Raw genomic sequence first — 18,226 nt, 5'->3', positions numbered from 1 at the left:
ACACACAGAAATCATAGACACTCGCAAGCTTCACCTTCAACAAATATCCCATGTGCCAGCATGATGGCCACACACACATAAAAACGGTTATGTACGGCAAGCAAGAGATTAAGATTGTTTTAAAGCAGACACACACACTGGCTATGCCCTTATCACAGGGCAAGATGTGGATGAAAACAACTGCGAGTGAGGAGGTGTGACTTATGCAAGCAAACACAACATGGGGAAGCAACAATTCTCTGACCTAATGAGTTTGTATCCCTCGCCTCCTGCAGTCTCTGACTCTGAATACAGGGGATGTTACACCAACTAGGCACAGGCCAAGTCATCAGCAATTCCCCTACTCCTGCAAATGAGCAGAGACTGAACTGAACTGAGGTGACTTCCAGGAGAGACCTATAAAAAAAGATGTTGAATGCCTTTAACCATGAGGGGATTTACCAGGATTTTAAAAAAGAAAGGAAAAAAAAAAAAAAAGAAAAAGGAATGATCAGACCTTATGGGGGAGGAGTGCCTTATACACTAGCTGTTGACCAGACAGCAAACTCACTAAGCAAGACGAATTATATTGAGGGAACAAAAACTAAACATTCCAGAAATGGGAGCTAAATTGCTGCTGTTTCCCATAATTCTAAATTTCAGTCAGGAGCAAACTGTACACTCTCTATTGAGTAAAGATACACTGCCCAGAAGGGGCCTTGTGAAGCAATCCCCCTGGCACATACAACTCAGCTCCCTCTGGAAAGTTAACATTACTGTTCTCTGTTCATTTCCTTCTGCTGAAGGTGTTCCTCAGGCTCCCTCTTTCACCAGAGGAGTCTGGAAGATGATAGCATCAGTTTCATAAGTTATTACTGAGTGTTTTGCTTTAGTGAGTATCAGAGTATCACTTCACAAAACAGATACTATCATCATACCGAGGAAAACCAGTCCAAAGAATAATAAAATTACTTGTACAAGGTTATCCAGACACTTAGCAGAAGAAGCTCAGCTAGTACACTTCATTTGAGAGCCCTATGCCAATGACCTATCCAGTAGGATATACAGCCCTTTGAGGAAATGAGCTGGGGTATGTCCTCCATCTCTGGTTACCTCTCCTTACCCACACCCTGCTATGAAAGAACCCTTTTTCAGTCATTGTGGAGGACTCAAAAACATTGTGGCAAATCAGAAAAGAGATTAGAAATGTTGATGGTGAAGCCCTGAACAGAATGTGGAGCATTTATTTTTGTCCTTTTCTTTACTATCAGTCTCTCTGAGGGAGACCTTCATTTCAGCATTGTTGCACAGGAAATTGGTGCCTGAATTAAGGACGCAAAGCATTTTATTAACAATTCTAGATATAATAATTAGCTTTTATATAGACAAACTCTGACTTAAATCCAAGAAAATAATAATAAAAAAAGTAGAGTTGCCATAGAAGGACTGCTGCATAGACAGAAAGATTGTGCCAATGGCTAGTATATTAATGTAGGCTCAGATACCTATTATTTCAATTATTTTGTTGGGCAGGCAACTTAAAACCTCTATATCTCAGTTCTTCACTTCTAAATAAGGATAATAGCGAAATGGGAGTACCCGAAGGATAAGGCAAGATACGCAATAGAGACTATGTAAAAATCTAACAGAATTGAGTTTGTGCATGGGTAAATAAAGCACAGCAAATTTGAAGCTATTTTTGCTACATTTTGTTTAAGCTAACAAACTATTTCACTGACAGCATTTCAGTGCTATGCAACAAAGATTACACTTTTCCAAGCAAAGACATAATACACCATACATTACCTTCATATGAAATTGCAGGTCTATTTTTTCCTATGAAACAATAAAGAACCCTGTCTTGATAACATCTGCTGAGCTTCTTCTCAAGACAGAAGGAGATTTAGATCACATTCTACTCTCCATTGAGTGAAACCCAGCATAGGCATCAAGACTATTAGGATATTTAAGACTAAGATGTTAAAAATCATACCTACAGATGGCAAACTGTAGCTATCCCTACAGTCACCACAGAGAAGGAGACAAATTTCCCAGTTTTACACCTATGGTTGAAGCTGAGAGACAGTCCTTTCTTGTTATATTTGATAGCAATGTTTGCACTACAGGAATATAGTCTCTCCTTGATTCTAGAACATAAATCTTATTGGTATCACTGGGGTTAAGGGACATCTGATACAGTTAAAAAAAGATAAGCTATCACAAAAATTATTTTTTGGCTAAGTTCGTCACAAAGACCTTAAAGTCAAACATGGCCCAGACAGCAACATATCTAATTCACACAAACTTTGTAGGATTCCTTCTGCCAAAAGCCAAGCTAAGTACAAATAGAATCCAACAGGCATTTTTCTTCATGTCCTGGTCATAACAGGCATGTTTAAAAGGGAAAAAAAGCCTTTCCAAAAGTCTAATACTGAGTTGAAGACTAATCTATGACATGAATAAACTAAAGCAAAGATTTAATTCTATTTTCCAGAGTTGTCCAGGTATCAGTAACCAGAATATAAAAATCAACTAATCAGATGCTATTTGTTCTCTTTCAGTGAGTCAGTGCTGCCATCTAAAGCTATCTAAAGGGCATGCAAAAGAAATTCGAAGTCATGCATCTAAATAACATTCAGGAAGCACATCTGACTAGACAGAGAATGCAGGGTAAGTCAAATATGTTAATAAGATACATCAAAATAATGATGCTGCAATACCTGAAGGAGCAATTCTTTCTCTATCACTTCACCTGTCTTGCTGATAAGCTGCTTCTGTAGTCTCTGTATTTTCTGAATCAGCTCATAGGTACTTGGGTCACTGGCCTAGACAAGAGCAAAGCAGTCTCAAAAATTATACCTTATTACAAGTTAGTGTTTCTTGCTTGCAAATGAAAACCATAATATCTAAGTGTTCAAAACTGAGAAATATAAAAAAGGGGGTGGGGGAGGAGAGTGTTGGGGGTTTTTTTAAATGGCACATATACAAGCAGTCCTGAAACTGGAATCTCTGCCTCTTGAAGATCAGTTGGAGTATGTTCATGTTTAACACTATTACACTCACAAATCCTCCTCAAAACAACTAATATAAATAAGAGTCCTTCAGAGCTTAACCCCCAAACCAACAAAGATGGGAGAACCACGTGGCATAGAAGGAAATGGAGGTTAGTATATAATTTTTAGCAGAAACTGAAACTGCCCGCTGACATATGAAGAGCAGTGCAAGTACTTCCCACTATTTTAAGAACTTCAAACAGTGCCAATTGAGTTTTAAGGAGAGGAAGATTTTTCTCTTAAACAAAAGAAAGAGTAACCGCAATACAGTCTTTTGAAACAGGTTGAGAAGTTAAGAGGAACAAATTATGGGGGTATATTGGCAAGTTATTATCAGGATTTAAAGTGTCTGTATGTGTGGAATCTCATTCTTCAATGGAATTAAGTGCTTAAAAAGGTGACAGAGTGTAGGCACTCTACTGCAGCCCTCTATCTACATAGCCTATAAAGACAAGGAGCTAGTAGATGTCTCTCCTTCCCTTTTCATTCTTTTATCACAGGTTGCATCTGGAGGAAGCTCTAAGGAGCAAACAAATAATTCTGTGAGGAGCAGCCAGCAAAACTTACTTTCCCACCACTTTGTGTCTTCTTGTTGGATCCTTTAATGAGGAATAAACTCTGACTGAAGCTTTTCCCCACTTGGGGATTCGCATCTCTCTCTCCCACGTGGTTTTTCCTCTCTCATTTGGTGTGTCTGGTGGCTTATAAGGATTAAACTCACGCTGCAGTAAAGGCTCCAATAAAGTCCCACTCTATGCATATTTGCTTGAGCTTACAAGGAACTTGGTGTCTCATGGCTCTTAATCCTTTGTCTGATTTTATCTAAATTGACTAATCAGTTCAAGTGTAGCTGGGACACTGACACAGATACGCATGCAGTGCTCACAACACAACATCATTTCCTGAGAAACCAGGCTACAAAGTAGTTCAGTCCCCATGACCCACTCAGTCCTTCATTTTTTTATAGCACTGGCCAAACATGGTGCCAATTTGTTTCAAGTGTAGTGATAAGAGGGTGTTTGTTCATTAAGAATTGAACCGAAACCCCATCAGGATTATTTCATATGGATCTTGCCATCTGCTGGCCTTTCTGTGTTCCAAATACAAACCAGTGACCTAGAATGGAAAGATGTAATTTCCCATTATCAGTCTATTCATACATTCATTTTCCCAACACTGGATGTTTTGACTGGCCTGATTCTCCTTTGTTACAAAGTGCTGCTGGAGATTGTACCTAGATGCCTTTAACCTAGTTCAGCGTCCTGCATTTTATCTCCCTTCCATGAGAAAAGCTAAGCGCACCATTCAGCTCAGCATGGAAAGATCAGAAATTAACTATCATGCTGGTAAGCGCAGCCAAAATATTCAGCTCTGCTTCTGTAGGGACTAACATGTTACCATTCATTATTAGAGCAGCTAAGCAACCTAGGCTAGCATCAGATCAGAGATCCATGCAACAGAGAAATCTCAACTGGCTCTGATTTCAGAAACATGCAGTGATGCCAACTGATGTTCATATATTTGGTCTGAGCTTGACAGATTTTTTATTTTTCCCCTTCATTTTGTGGGTTTGAATAGTGTGAAAATTTAGATTTGCTGTTTACATAACAGTTGAACTGACATTACCCAGAAGGGCTATCTTTGGGAGCTCACCACTGTTTATGTGGAGGCCTCTTCCTTTTCTCACAGATGTAATTTACCTTCTGACTTCATATATGTCCATTCCCCAGTCCACCTGTTCCATGACCCTTTCTAATTCTGGTAGGATTGTATCTTTCCCATTATCAATCCATGTTAAGGAATCACCTCTTCCTAAATTCACCTTATGCATTCTTATTCCCTTTAGCATTTGACTGGCTCTTTACAAATCCCTCTGCAATTTTTCATTGAGAAAGTGACACAAAAATAACACTGATTGCATTGTGCAAGGAAACCATTCAGCAGTTAACCGTTCCACTGGTACTATGGAAATTTCAGTCTGCCTGCCCCTCCACATAATTTGCATAACAGTAAACTAAATAGGCTTTGTGCCTATTGTGCCTTTGTGCTGTGTCACTGATTTGGTAACATGGACTTTGGGAACTTGAAATGCTGAGATATCACCTCTAATTTTCTCCATCTGTGAACATTCAAGGGATTCTCCAGTTCTTCTTCCAAAGCTTTGCACCGAGTCTGTTCCCTTAATAGTTCCTTCTGCATGTAATGAACCTCCTGTCTTAAGACCAGCATAAAACGAAAAGAAAAAAAAAAAACACACCAAAACCACATCAATGTGACCAAGACACTAATAAACATTAACATTTACAAACCATTCTCCTATGCACTACAGTACTGGCAAAGTGACTCTTGTGATTAATAGTCAACACTGATACCACTATACAGGTGGAACCATAAGGTAACAGTTAGACCTCTTCACTCACTTTAGTAAGAATGGCTCAAAAAAGGGACATTTCATCAGTTCCTGCAGCATCTAGTCCGCAGCCTACTGGATCTCACTGCCCACATCTTCCCATGTACATTAAGACCAGAAGGACAGTTAATAATTCATCTAGGGTAACCTACAAATCAGTTAAGGAATCATACCCAGTTACCCCTGTATTGAATCTGACAGTTTGTGTTTGAAAGGAGGTTTTAAATCTACATGGCTTACACAATCCAGTAAATAAGACACACGCTAGGACCTAAGTATGATGGACACTGTTCTTTAGAGAGCCCAAGTTTGATTTCTTTTAGTCTTACTACCTCTCCTCAAGGAATTTCAGGGGTGATTTGTTGCTGAATTTAAAATTATTTGAGCACTCCCAAGATGCTTTGTCAACTACGCTCCTATGGTGGGGATGGGGCGACCAAGGAGCAGGAAGAAAAAGGCACATTCTGCAATGGTCCAACCCTTATCACTTTGGTGGGTGGATCCTGTAAGTTCTCCAAGGGAAAAGGGTGTGGAGGATCACCATGTGCCTACTCCCCCACTGAATCTTTTTCTGCTAAGCTCAGAGTTGCATTTAGCTCACTAGAGAGAAAAAGACCTTTTTTTTAACTGTGAGGTTGGATAAGGTTATGGAAGAGGAAAAAAAACCACATCTCCAATTGGCAAATCAAGAAAGCTAATTAGCAGCACAAGTGATAAATGAAGTCTTTCGACAGGCAGTTTTCATGATGGTGTTGGACTTCATTAAAGTATGTGATTGCTGCTGCAGTTAGCAAGAATTGATCCACCCATCATGGCATGCATCGCACTATACTTCAATATCGTCACTGAGTTTCAATACAGTAACAGACTTTCAGCTGAATGCATTTGGGCAGCAGGTTCAAATCCTATTCCTGTCTGTAGTCAGTCAATGAAAACTGCAATTGCTAATGTTTTGTGCCCAGTTCTCTTTTCTGTTACACCAAATCAAACTGGCGTAATACCATTGGAGTCAAGGATTGAAGTCAATTTGCTCCAGAGAAAGCTATGTAATTATACTGATACAGTTAACCTAAAGATCTCACCCAAAACTGTGGTAACTACGTAGAATTAGTATGACGGTTATCTGCTAAAAACATAGCTGCCTCTCCTTACAAACCAAGACTTATTCTATAGAAAATGACAATAGTTCCCATCAGCAAAGAATACAAATTTTAATCCTCAAATACTGGAGCATTAAAAAGAAGGGAAGCATTAAGCCAGAGAAGGAGGAGATAAATCAGGCTGGGGCTATTAAACTTCTGTTTTAAAGAAACACAACCTTCAATGAAAATTTAACTAAATCTCTCTCAGAGAGCAAGTCTACATATAAATCTGAAAGGAGAGAGCTCTGAAAATGTGTAGGGGTTTGTTATAAACATGTCAAATATTCCCCATCCTCTGTGGATTGCCTAATAAAAAGCAGTTCCACTAATTTGGGCCTTGGATAGCACTAAGTAGCTCACTGAACTATGAACACCTTTTCTGCTGCTGTCTGTCAAGTTTACTCTGTAGGCAGTAACTCACAGTACAAGAGAAAATATGAAAACTATTTCAACTTTGGCCAAGATGTCTTTTTTCGTCCTTTCCTCCTGCTTATATTTTAATTTTCTTGATTGCTAATAAGTTGTTTTGTGAGTTTAATCCAGTCTGTGTTTGAGGTCAAACCAAACAATCCCCTTCTCCAAGGTATAATGTTTGTTGGTATAAATCTTTACCATGCATAAAATATACTTTCTGTATCAAACACAGAATCATGGATGTAGTCACTATGGAAATGTATTTAGTTTTTCTACCTGAGCTCCTCCACATTAGCCACACTCTTGCCAAGTATCCCCTTCTCACGACGAAGTTTTTTAATCTCCAGCTTGAGAAGTCGGATGTCTTCCATTCTCTGTCGGTATTGGGTCTCACCCTTGTTTAAGATGGACTGCTGGATTTTTATCTTTTCATAGAGCAGAGCCACTTCATCATTGCGCCGAACAAGCTGGGACCCTAGGATATCTCTCTCATTAATAACCTAAGGATGCAGGGCAAAGCAATAATCTCAGTTACAGTTTCTCAGTACAATCCCAAAGTATTGTGACTATATTTGCATCAGTCAATATCATGTGCATTAAGAGGTTTCACTGATATTAGTGACAGAAATATGGCAAGGGCCTAATAGTTTCCCCTATAAGGGTTCAGTCATCTGAATAGTATAAACTACGTATTCCATTCACTTCAGTATCTTAACATTTTTGTTTCAATGGCACTTTGAAAGCTTTAGTGGTACCACATTTACAGTAGCTGAGGATCTTGATCTTAAAAATACACTGGATAAATGAGGGGACAGAATGCAGTGTGTTTGAAAAGCCAAATTAGAGATTCCTACCTGGTCAAGTTCCTTCTTTTGCTTCAGCCTCTCAGCATCAGCTTCAGCAATGATTTTTAGGAGTTTCCTCTCTTCTGCCTCCTGATTTTCTATGAAGTGTTTGGTTTCCAGAGCCTGTTTTTTCATCTTAAGCAGTTCAGCCTGAAGAAGTCAAAGAATATAGGTAAACTGTGCTTAGTAACAACTTCCCATTACATAAACCTGGGATTAAGAGTTAGGATTTTAATAAAATCTCATACATTCTTCTAGTTTCCTGAGAGAGAACATATTTTGTTAGTTTTTGAGAACAAATCACTAAGACAAGCAAGCATGAAGACCCATTAAGAAATGTTGTAAAGAGTATTTTAATATTGTTGTGTTATACACAACAGAAATTTGGATGGATTTTTATCTATGACAATGGTTCAAATTGTAATTCAGAGGCACCTCATTTAATTAAAATTAAAAAAAAAACGAAATAGGTCATATTTAGAATGCTTTTCAATGAAGTTGTTAGGTTATGAAAATCTAGCAGATACAAATTCAAAGCCAGGCTGGGATATGAGAAAGGATAGCTCACCATGCTGGAAAGGGCAACAATCTATGCTATGTAATACAAATTAGCATCAACTTGGGACAGCCAGAATTCATAGAAAAGATGGCAACCAGACATGGAAGAGCAAAATTAAAGAGATTTAGCACTTTTTTAGAGGATGTGTAGATGAGGAAGACTGAGAAAAGAGGGGCTGTCCCTAAGTGCAGGAGAAGTAATGCATTGTTACAGTGATTGCACACCACTAACATAAACTAACACTGGAATCTGCCCAATAATTCTATCCTACTGTCATGAATTCTGTAATTCAAGGCATGCATGTAGATAAAAATAATAAGGTCTTCTTGGATTATTAGAAATTTTTACCATTGCTAGGCAATTAGTTAGAGCCAAGATGGAGCTAGCTGACTGCAGTCCATTTTCACAGATATGAAAACTTTTAAGCCTTGACTCAAAGACTTTGCCACAACTCTGACCCTTATAAAGCATAATACTCAAGATGCCTTTTCAGAAAGAGCATCATCCAATGCTGAAAGAATGAGACTGTGATGAAGGCTTCACCTGCAAAAACATTGATTTAAGAGAGAAAGAGTTCCATCATCATAATAAAATAGCTTGTTCCATTCTTATTTTCTTTAATAAAATTCTCATTTTTCCCATATGTGCAACACTCATCTCTCTCTTACTCAGTGTTGGATGTTCATCAGAATCCATCAGCTGAATAAAAATGCAAGCCACTTCATATTGAAATGCAATCAACACTGTGCAAAAGCTGTCTACAAATGTAAAACTGCTCATGCGTTTGGCATTGCTGGATAATATTTTTTTAATATATCAAAATTCTATGTTCTCCTTATGTCAGAAAAAATATAAGTTGTAAACAAGAAGTGGTATTAGATGTTGGCAGCAAACATTCATATAAACAAATCTCCTCACTGGAATGCACAAAGTTAAAATAAATCTGAACTGCCTTGCACAGTAAAGAACATAAATACTTTAAGCCACACAAAGGCCCCACAAGCTAACAGGACTTTCAATGAGATTAAATATGCTAAAAACTACAGTATGAAAGTCTGTGTACATTAGGTAAGAGAAAAGGAAATTAATAAACACAGTAACTGTGCAAGCAGAAAAACAGTCAGGTCTGAAACTGCTGTAAATCATCACAGCTGATTTGAAATTGGTTCAGAGAGTTTGTAAGAACTGAAGAACAGTCAGCAAGAAAGAATTTATATGGGACTTATGCCAATATCTCAAACCAAATTTTCATTTAGATTCTGAAATATTAGCTTAAGTGAAGAGGTTTTTGTTTCTTCTAGAGGTGGGAGGAAAATAGGAGTTTTATAAAAGGTGTAACTGGGGCTGGACACAGAATGCTGAAATAACAGTAAGTCAGAGGTTTTATATCCACGTTTCTGGAAAATGCTAAAAAAAAAAAGACACACATGAACATCTACAAAAATATATGAAAGCACTTGACAGCAGCTCAAACCTGGAGGGCCATAGTTCTTACAGCTTTCAGATATATATTTTTCAACATTTGGATGCTTTGTCAAACCAGTCTGATCGGTAAGCCTGTATGTAGGCCAACTGAAACCAAAAGATGACATTGTACTGGCTTTAATGGAACTTGGATCAGGCATCTTCTGTTTCATTTACCATGATTACACATTTTTAAGATCTTCATGCCAGTTGAGGCAAGCATAAATCCAATGTCTGTATCATCTCATTCCTATGAATCCCAATCCTCCATGATTTAGCATGTTCTTTAAACTGATTTTCCAGGAATAGCTTGCTTGCCTCCTTCACATCAGTGCAAACAGGACAAATTGAAGCCATCTTACTGTACAAATAATTGGGTTCTTTTGTGCCTGTGTCAATCAGCTCCCTCTTTGAATTCTCTTCTGCTTTAGTATTCAGCAGAGACACTCAGGTAGAAGACCACAATGCCCTGAAGCTAGTCAGTAATGTGATGGTAGTGTATGGACATACTTGCTAGTGAATAATTGAGTGGGTAAACCATGTAGCAATCATGTTTGTCAAATGGATGGCAGACAGTTCCGAGGTGATGAGACAGAACTGGGGACTAGTTAAGGCAGAAAGCTGCACACAAGAAATGAGATGCTGTTTGACTTCTCCATCACTGATAGAACAACTCTGAGACAGATCAGGTAAAAGAACACAAATTCATCACCTTTTTACAAAGCTCTATTGACATCTTGTCATAACTGTAATGTGCTGAGAGGGGCTGAAAACTCAAGGAGTCATTGCAGCATAGCAATAAACTGACAAAAGAAAACATTGCGGAAAGTGGCAGGGGACTTTTGTTTTTGAGGGGATGTTGTTTGTTTCCTGGTTTGGGGTTTTTTCTAGTGCTTAGTGAAGAGAAAAAATAAGCTGCTGTGGACACTAACTCCTTAAATCTTTTGAGAGCGCAGCAAATTGGGTTGAGATATGACCACAAATCTAACAGCTTATCTAAGGATGGGCTGCAGCCAGTACTAAGAAGAAGAACCAGAGCTTCAAGCTCAGATTTCCTTTGATTTAAAACAGATTCTTGCTGCTTTATACCACATTATTAAAATAACTTTCTGTGCAGAGGGACCTACTAAAAGTCACTGCCTAACTCCCAGAAGACTAACACTTGCTAGTCACACAGTAATACAAGATTGTGAAGTATAATATAATGGGGTTTGCACTTAAAAACAGCAGAGAGAAAAAAGTTTTTAAAAAGAAAAACTTCAATTATAAGGGTCTATATTGAAAAGTTTGCTAGAATCAGGCTATCCCCAAAATCCACACTTCTGCAAGCAAAACGGAACTTTTTAGTAAAAATGTTCAGTCACCAAGAGATTTAAAGCTTCCAACAGACAATCCAGGACCTTTCTGATTATAATTATAGGCAGAGATTAAATTTGTCATATACATGGAAGCTTTGTGTAACTAATACCTCTAAAAGGTACTGAAATCTTGTGCTTCGATTACAAAATAGTTTATTAAAATACAGCAAAACAACTACCACAGACCAGGAACATAATGCAGTCTGTGAAATCATGGAAACCATCCTTTATAAGAAGGTGTATTTGTAAAGGCTCTTACTTTCAATGATTCCTTCTCCTCCTCTGTTCGCTCATGTTCTAGATGTGCTTTCACAAGGGCTGCTTCTTTGTCTGTGATCTCCTCTTTCAGCTGATCCACCTGATGTGTCACAGTTTTCAGTTTCTTCTTCGTTTCTGCTATCTCATCCTAATAGGACAGGAAGTGTGATCACAGAGAGGGATCAAAAAAGAGCAAGTTTGTGACTGGGAGTTCAGGCTATTTTGATGTTGGAAAATGTAGCCACAGCGCTTGAGATCTGTTATACATACCACAAGACATTACTTTTTAATCCAACAGAACAAACCAGTTTCATTAAATGACAATTTTTTGTTTACGCCAGCATGACATTGCAGTAAAAAAGCCTTTAAAAGATACATTGACAAAAATAATGACCACCAATTATGAGTATAATAAGCCATTTAATTTAAAGTGCTGGACGCACAATAAGAACTAGCAGTCAATCCAAATTAATATGATTCTGTTCCTATATATCTGTTTTCATGCTTCTAGTAATGTGTTTTTCAGTAAGGTTGTATGCAGTTGGGCACAAATGTTTGGCGAGAAGCTGTTTTTGTGCAAAGCAAATGAACATACCCATAAGTAAGATACCTATATGCCTGCCAGGGAGTATAGGAAATGCTTATCTCCATTTTGCCTATGTGCTAGCTTGCACATAGGTGCAAGGGGGAAAAGAGTGTGCTCAGAGATTGAGAAGTCCCTGGTATGAGAACATTTAGCATGTATTTTAAGCTCAAAACACAGAGCAAAAAACCTGGTAGCACTGCAGAGAGATCAGGTCACTAGGAATACTTCTGGTCACAGCATAGAGATGCCTGACCATATAAAATTAAGAAACTGTTTCAACTCATTGCAGTGATGGCACATGTCGTGACATGAAATGGAAGCTAATAAATTCAATGCTTAGACAGACATACTCCTCTGGATCTAATGAAAGTAGCTTTAGAAGCTATTACTTCTCTTCCAGAGGCTGCCACCTCATAGAGAAGACATCATAAACTTTCATGTGAATACATTCTGTTTCAGTACAAAACCAGGGTAGCTTAGAGCTCTTTCAGCACTGTCCACCATAGGTGTGGATTTACTTGATAAATGAGTGATGCTTTCTTGCATGAAATACTTAATATAGTTAAGCAAGATCTTGAGTCATGGCAGTCTTCACAAACAGTACAGAGAAAGTACTGATTAGTAGTCAGACAGCTCTCAAAAACAAAATCCATGGATTCCACACTTATTTGGCAAATTAAATGAACCAGAAATAAATGTAGCAATATGCCATTAGGCCCACCTGTTTTCATGTTCAGTCACTCCTGTGAATGCAAAAGTCATATTAAAAGCTGTCTTTGCTAAATAGCCTATAAAGCTCTCCAATATTGTAAAAGATGAGAGAGATTTAAAAGATGGTGCCCAGACATACACCCAAATATATTCCTAATTCTGTATTTAATGAAGAACAGTAAGAACACACAATTTTTGCAAACAGGTCTTCTAATCAACTTGCTTAAACAAATGAGCTCCTAATACCAACAGAAACCCCAAGGATGAAAGCATCACTTATTTATCTCATATTAACAGCCTGCCAGTGTGTCTCTTCCAAGAGATTTTACTGAGCTGAACATTATGGTACCCTGGAGACCACTAACAAGGTAGGCAAAAGGGGATCTTTCCACATTAAGCGATCCAAAAATACTTACAACTAGCTTTATCTAAACAAGCTTGTGCAAATTTGGTTTACTTCCCAAAAGGAAAAAGAATTTATCATAATATTTAACACAACCCTCTTTTTTTTTTTGTTCTTTTGTGGCTGGCTGACCTGTTACTGAACTATGAATGGCTATTTTTTCACTGCTACACATAATATTGCCTTGGCCAAAAGATCTTTTGGGATCAGCTGTCTCCTCACACAGGACTTGCTAGAAGAGTTTTATGGTAAGCCAAGTAAGCTATTAAAGTCTAAATACCAGCCTCTAACAACTGGAACCATGAATAACTTTGTGAATACCACCATATAACAGTCAAAATCTGAAACGTTGAGTTCACTGCATCATTTTGCAACTCAGCACATAGCTGCCAGCTCTTTATAAGTATGCAAATTTATGTTGTATTTAAAAAAAAAAAATAAAAACAAATCATCAGTGTTGCAATTTTTCACCCTTATTTCTGCTGAGAGATTGTTTGGGAGCAGTGAGAATCCCAACACCACGTCCATTAATGAGAGGCAGACAAAGGTCAAGTAAAGCATCCCACATAAACGGCAAAATGGTTCATTCCTAATCAAATTCAGCACACAGTTGGATAGGAATGAAATGTCCAAGTTCCTATCTGCTTCTCAAGAAAAAACACCTACCTATTCAAATCAGAGCATAAACTTGTAATCCTAATTCTGAAATAACCCAAGGCTGTAAATCACAGCTATCCAAGGTCCCAATCTCTGCCAATTGCAATAGGATTTGTGTAGCATTTTAAATCTTTACATCAGAATAACAGAGTGTATCCTTAAGTGATCTGTTCTCCTCCTCCAGTATTGTTAGTGAGATCCCCAAGGAAGAGATATGAATGGAGAGAATCATTACCTGAGGAAAGTGACACTCCCTGAAAGAAACAAGCAAGGTGGAAGCATTGAGTTCTGTCAGAAAATTCCGCTTCAGCTGGGAAAGTGTTCCCTCTGCTTTCTAAATCATGATTCACTGTAATATGCATACACTTTCAGGGCTAAGGAGGTGATCTTATTCCCCTTATACCCTATTTGCCATACATACAGACAAGTTTTAAAGGGACAGAGCAGAGTGGACCCAGGATGGAAAGGAAAAAGTTTCTTCTCTGATAGGGTTTTATGATTCCATAGCTCCAGTGTATCATGATTTTATGCGTGGTTTGAAGCAGAAATATTGCCACATGATGACTGTGAATTCCTATTTCCAGTCAAAACACAAACTCTCCAGATAAATTGCCAGGGACCTAAAACATTAATTTCCCCAAAACACACAGGAATGAAGAAACCAATTCTGCTATTTACCCAGTGAGTTTTCGTTTTAACAAATTAAAGTTACATCAGAAAAAAACAACACAAGCAGAGGGAGAAGCACAAGGAAAAACACATCCTTCTACCTTAGCTTCAATCAGATTTTTACTGTACAGGTTCCTCTCTGTTCTCACAGCTTCACAGCGGTTTTGTTGCTGTTTTAATTTAATCACAGACTCTTCTATTTTCTTCTCATAGTCACAGATCTGCATTTCCCGTACTTCAATATCTTTCAGGTGCTGGAGGACCTGGAGTGGAAAGAAGTGAACACAATTAAACCATCATCACAAGATTATAAGAATGGGGCAGAGTTTGTGATTTTCTTCTAAGATGACAAGTTCAAATCCCTGTGATAAGAAGTTTTAGCTACAGCTAAAAATCACTTTAGTCCAAGTACAAGCTTAACCTTTCTGGATTGCTTATGTGGGAGAAGCTTTTATTTTGATCTAATACCTAGGTTTTGTTCAAGGCTAAAACTTATTGATATGCATATATTTAATTTAAAATCAAGCTACTGAAAATATCGCTACTGAGCAGGTTCAATAAAATCAACATAAACAGCTTTCATCAAGAATAGCCTTAGGTTATTTATAGAGCGAAGCTAGACTTTGTATGTTGTTTTGGGTGTCAGCTGTATGATAAGATGAATAAAAACACATATGGTTTTCCAAGAAGCCCTGCATGCACTCCTATATTCTAACAACCCAACTTTTTCTTTAATGAACACATGATCCCAAACTGTTGATGATAACAAACTGTTGATATATAACTACAATAATAAGAAAGTCAGTTAATGTAACTTACACTTGATCTAAATAAGCAAGTAATCACCATTAGTTGCTTCTATGAAGGATCAGAAATAATGATGTGAAGATTACCTAAAGAGAATGGAGTATTGTAGACTGTAGAAAGGTGATCACATGCAGTACCAATAAATGAAAATAACAAAATTTTATAGACAGCTTTATTAAACAGTTACCACCATAACAATACATAAGAATTACTACATTAAAGGAGCAAAAATATAAATAGTTGCTAATCATTATGGTGGGCTTCCTAATTATTTTTTAAAACATAAGAACCTTCCTCCTGCTGTACAAATTTGAAAACTGAGGAGCACAAACAAGCAGTATTCAAACGGAATCCAGAATTACAAAGAAAGAAGATTGAAAGAAATAAAAAGAAAACTAAGGAGTGCACAAGTCAAAAACATCATTTTTCAGGTTCACTGCCTGGGGGAGAAAACAATGCCACCCCTAAAGCTGGGAAAAAGATCAAGCATTAAAGAAAAAGCTGAGGAATCACATGGACAAAACCCAGGAGAGAAGTCCATTTACAACTGCATTTCATACCCAGTTCTCCTGACTGTTTTTGAAGGTAGCAGTTTGAGCTAAAATTTATGTTCATATGTCAAAGCAGAAGAACAAAAAAAAATGATTACATCAAATAGTCAATAACTGCAAAGTTTGCAGTTCACAATATTGTCCCTTGCTTAGCAGTAAAGCCTTGTGAGGTTTAACTATGGGGCAGGAGCTTAATTAATTGACCATTCTACCACGTACCTCTAACCAACTTTGAAGATAGGGGATAGCTAAATATAGAAAATTTTATTACAGCAGCAGGAATACAATTCCAGCACATTTGTAGCTGACTGCAGAGGATCCCAGGAACTGCTTACAGTGCAATACAAAAATACAGTCCCAGTTTATAACCTACTCTTGCCTTTTCCTTTTCTGTTAAAACAACCTGCCAATAGTAATAGCAGGGAGAAGAAATCAATAAGGCATGTTTTCTATCTGCACTATGGTGATCATAGGCTGGAGCAAGATTTGAAAGTAGGTCACTGCATTTGTAAGTCTTTTACTTGGTTTTGATACAACATAAGTGCAATAAGCTTGTGGACTAAGTTTTCTGAGTTGTGCTCAGAGGCTGAATGCTGACTCTGCTTTTTCAGGAATGATTAAACACAAATAATTTTCCCTTATAAATACAGAAGAGACACATGCAATGTTTCCCAACAGAACCCTGTGGGAGGCTGAGCATCCTCAATTCTGTTTTAGTTGATAGCACACTACACCTCTCACATTTGGCAATGAGGGGCCAAAGATAAGAATAAAGTATTAGATATTCATAATTTTCTCCTGTACCCTCACAGTTTCTTTTATCTGTACATGTAACTATCATCTGCTGTTGGTTACCTGTTTAGTTCAGTGAATCTACTCAAGATCTCAGTAATGGTGCCACCCTTATTCGCTTACCTTTATTTATCCACTCCAAGAAGTGCTGCCAGGGTCTTAATGATATGCCTGTTGAGCATTAGGTTTTCCAAAAGATTATGCAAATTTTAAAAAGGAAAGATTTTTTTTATTTTCCTGGGTATGTTGTTAAACTGTAAACTTAACATTGTAAATGTCTTTTTTTGGAAAAAACAACATACTAGAGTCTGTTTTTGTGACCTCTCATAACGCGCAGTCAGGGAACACTTCAGGTGAGACTGAAGGGTATACTACACTGCCTCCTTTTCAGCAGCCTAAACATTCCACATGGAAACTAATATTTCATAATCCAAGAATTTCAATTAAAAAAAAAATATTCTACTAACATTTGTAGCACAGTAATACAGGCTACACAACAAAGAGCAAAGAGCTAGATTTTTTCCTCATTTGTGCTGGTTAATCTAGAAGTAGTGACACTGCCTTAAAAATGGTACAAATGAGCAGTCAGCCAGGCCAATAATTAGAAGAGCAAGTCTAGCGTGAATTCTCACCACTAAAATATTTTACTGTTGTGGATATAACTTTGCTGACTCTGTTCATCAGTTACTCAGTAGTAAATGATGATTTTGAAAGAGGAATTCTGCAGCTTTATAGATTCTGTCCTGCTGTAAATAACCAGACAGCTTTCAGAGCCTGCATGGCTCTGTCTGCCTTGCAGGAGTTCCAAGAAGTCTTTGGACTTAGATGGGTTTAGCTTTTTACCATCTCTTACACAATTCGGAAGGTGTGCAGCGAGCTGCTTCAGAGCCGGTTTGATGGTAAAAGGTAACAGAAGAGCATTGACTGGCCATGATTACTGCCCATCATTCCCCACTAGATGTGAAATGGCTCCTGTAGTTTTGCCACAGTTTCTCAAGTTACCCATCTGCATAGCTCAAACAGTGAACCTAAATATTACCTAGTGGATGTAATAATGCCCTCCTTCTACCCTGTGTTTTGCCCTGTCTTGTCCTTCCAAACAATGAGTAATCTCATGTAGGGAACATCTGAAGGGACAAGACTATTGTCTCACATACTCCTGTGCTCAGAACTGCTCCTGCTGCTCTTCACCACAGAAGCGTGCAAGTCCTTCGGAAACTTGCAATCACAATGCAGGCATTGTTATACAAACAGCTCAAGTGTCATAACCCACTTACTGAGGCTCTGACTTCTACGAAGTGACAGAAAATTTGCACCCAAAGTGGCAGGGGAAAAAAAGGAAAAAGTAAACAAGCAAACATTTGTCATTTTCACTCTCAAAATATTGTGAGCAACCCTAATCAGAATTGAAAGCAAAATCGTTGTAGTTCTGAGTGTTATGAATTACTCCCTGGCCCTAGTTTACAATGTTCTTAACTCATATCTATACTGTTAGAAATGCACTATGAGGGAAAGATGCAAAATATGACTTTGCAACAAAGACAAATCTCACTTTTGTGGAATATTAT

At 37.8% G+C, this 18,226-nt stretch overlaps 1 protein-coding gene across 1 annotated transcript in view; it reads right to left on the bottom strand.

Moving 5' to 3' along the window:
• CFAP58 (cilia and flagella associated protein 58) overlaps positions 1 to 18,226 on the bottom strand; it is a 61,096-nt gene that overhangs the window by 21,335 nt on the left and 21,535 nt on the right. Inside the window, exons 10-15 of the mRNA XM_059821354.1 lie at positions 14,610 to 14,771; positions 11,484 to 11,630; positions 7,853 to 7,993; positions 7,275 to 7,498; positions 5,136 to 5,247; positions 2,700 to 2,804 (exon numbers count right to left, since the gene is read on the bottom strand). Of these exons, the coding sequence (XP_059677337.1) occupies positions 2,700 to 2,804; positions 5,136 to 5,247; positions 7,275 to 7,498; positions 7,853 to 7,993; positions 11,484 to 11,630; positions 14,610 to 14,771 (891 nt within the window). The remainder of the gene's footprint in view (positions 1 to 2,699; positions 2,805 to 5,135; positions 5,248 to 7,274; positions 7,499 to 7,852; positions 7,994 to 11,483; positions 11,631 to 14,609; positions 14,772 to 18,226) is intronic.

This window comes from Gavia stellata, chromosome 9 (genome assembly GCF_030936135.1).
Source record: "Gavia stellata isolate bGavSte3 chromosome 9, bGavSte3.hap2, whole genome shotgun sequence".
Classification (NCBI taxonomy): Eukaryota; Metazoa; Chordata; class Aves; order Gaviiformes; family Gaviidae; genus Gavia; species Gavia stellata.
This window is presented reverse-complemented; position numbering and strand designations above follow the sequence as displayed.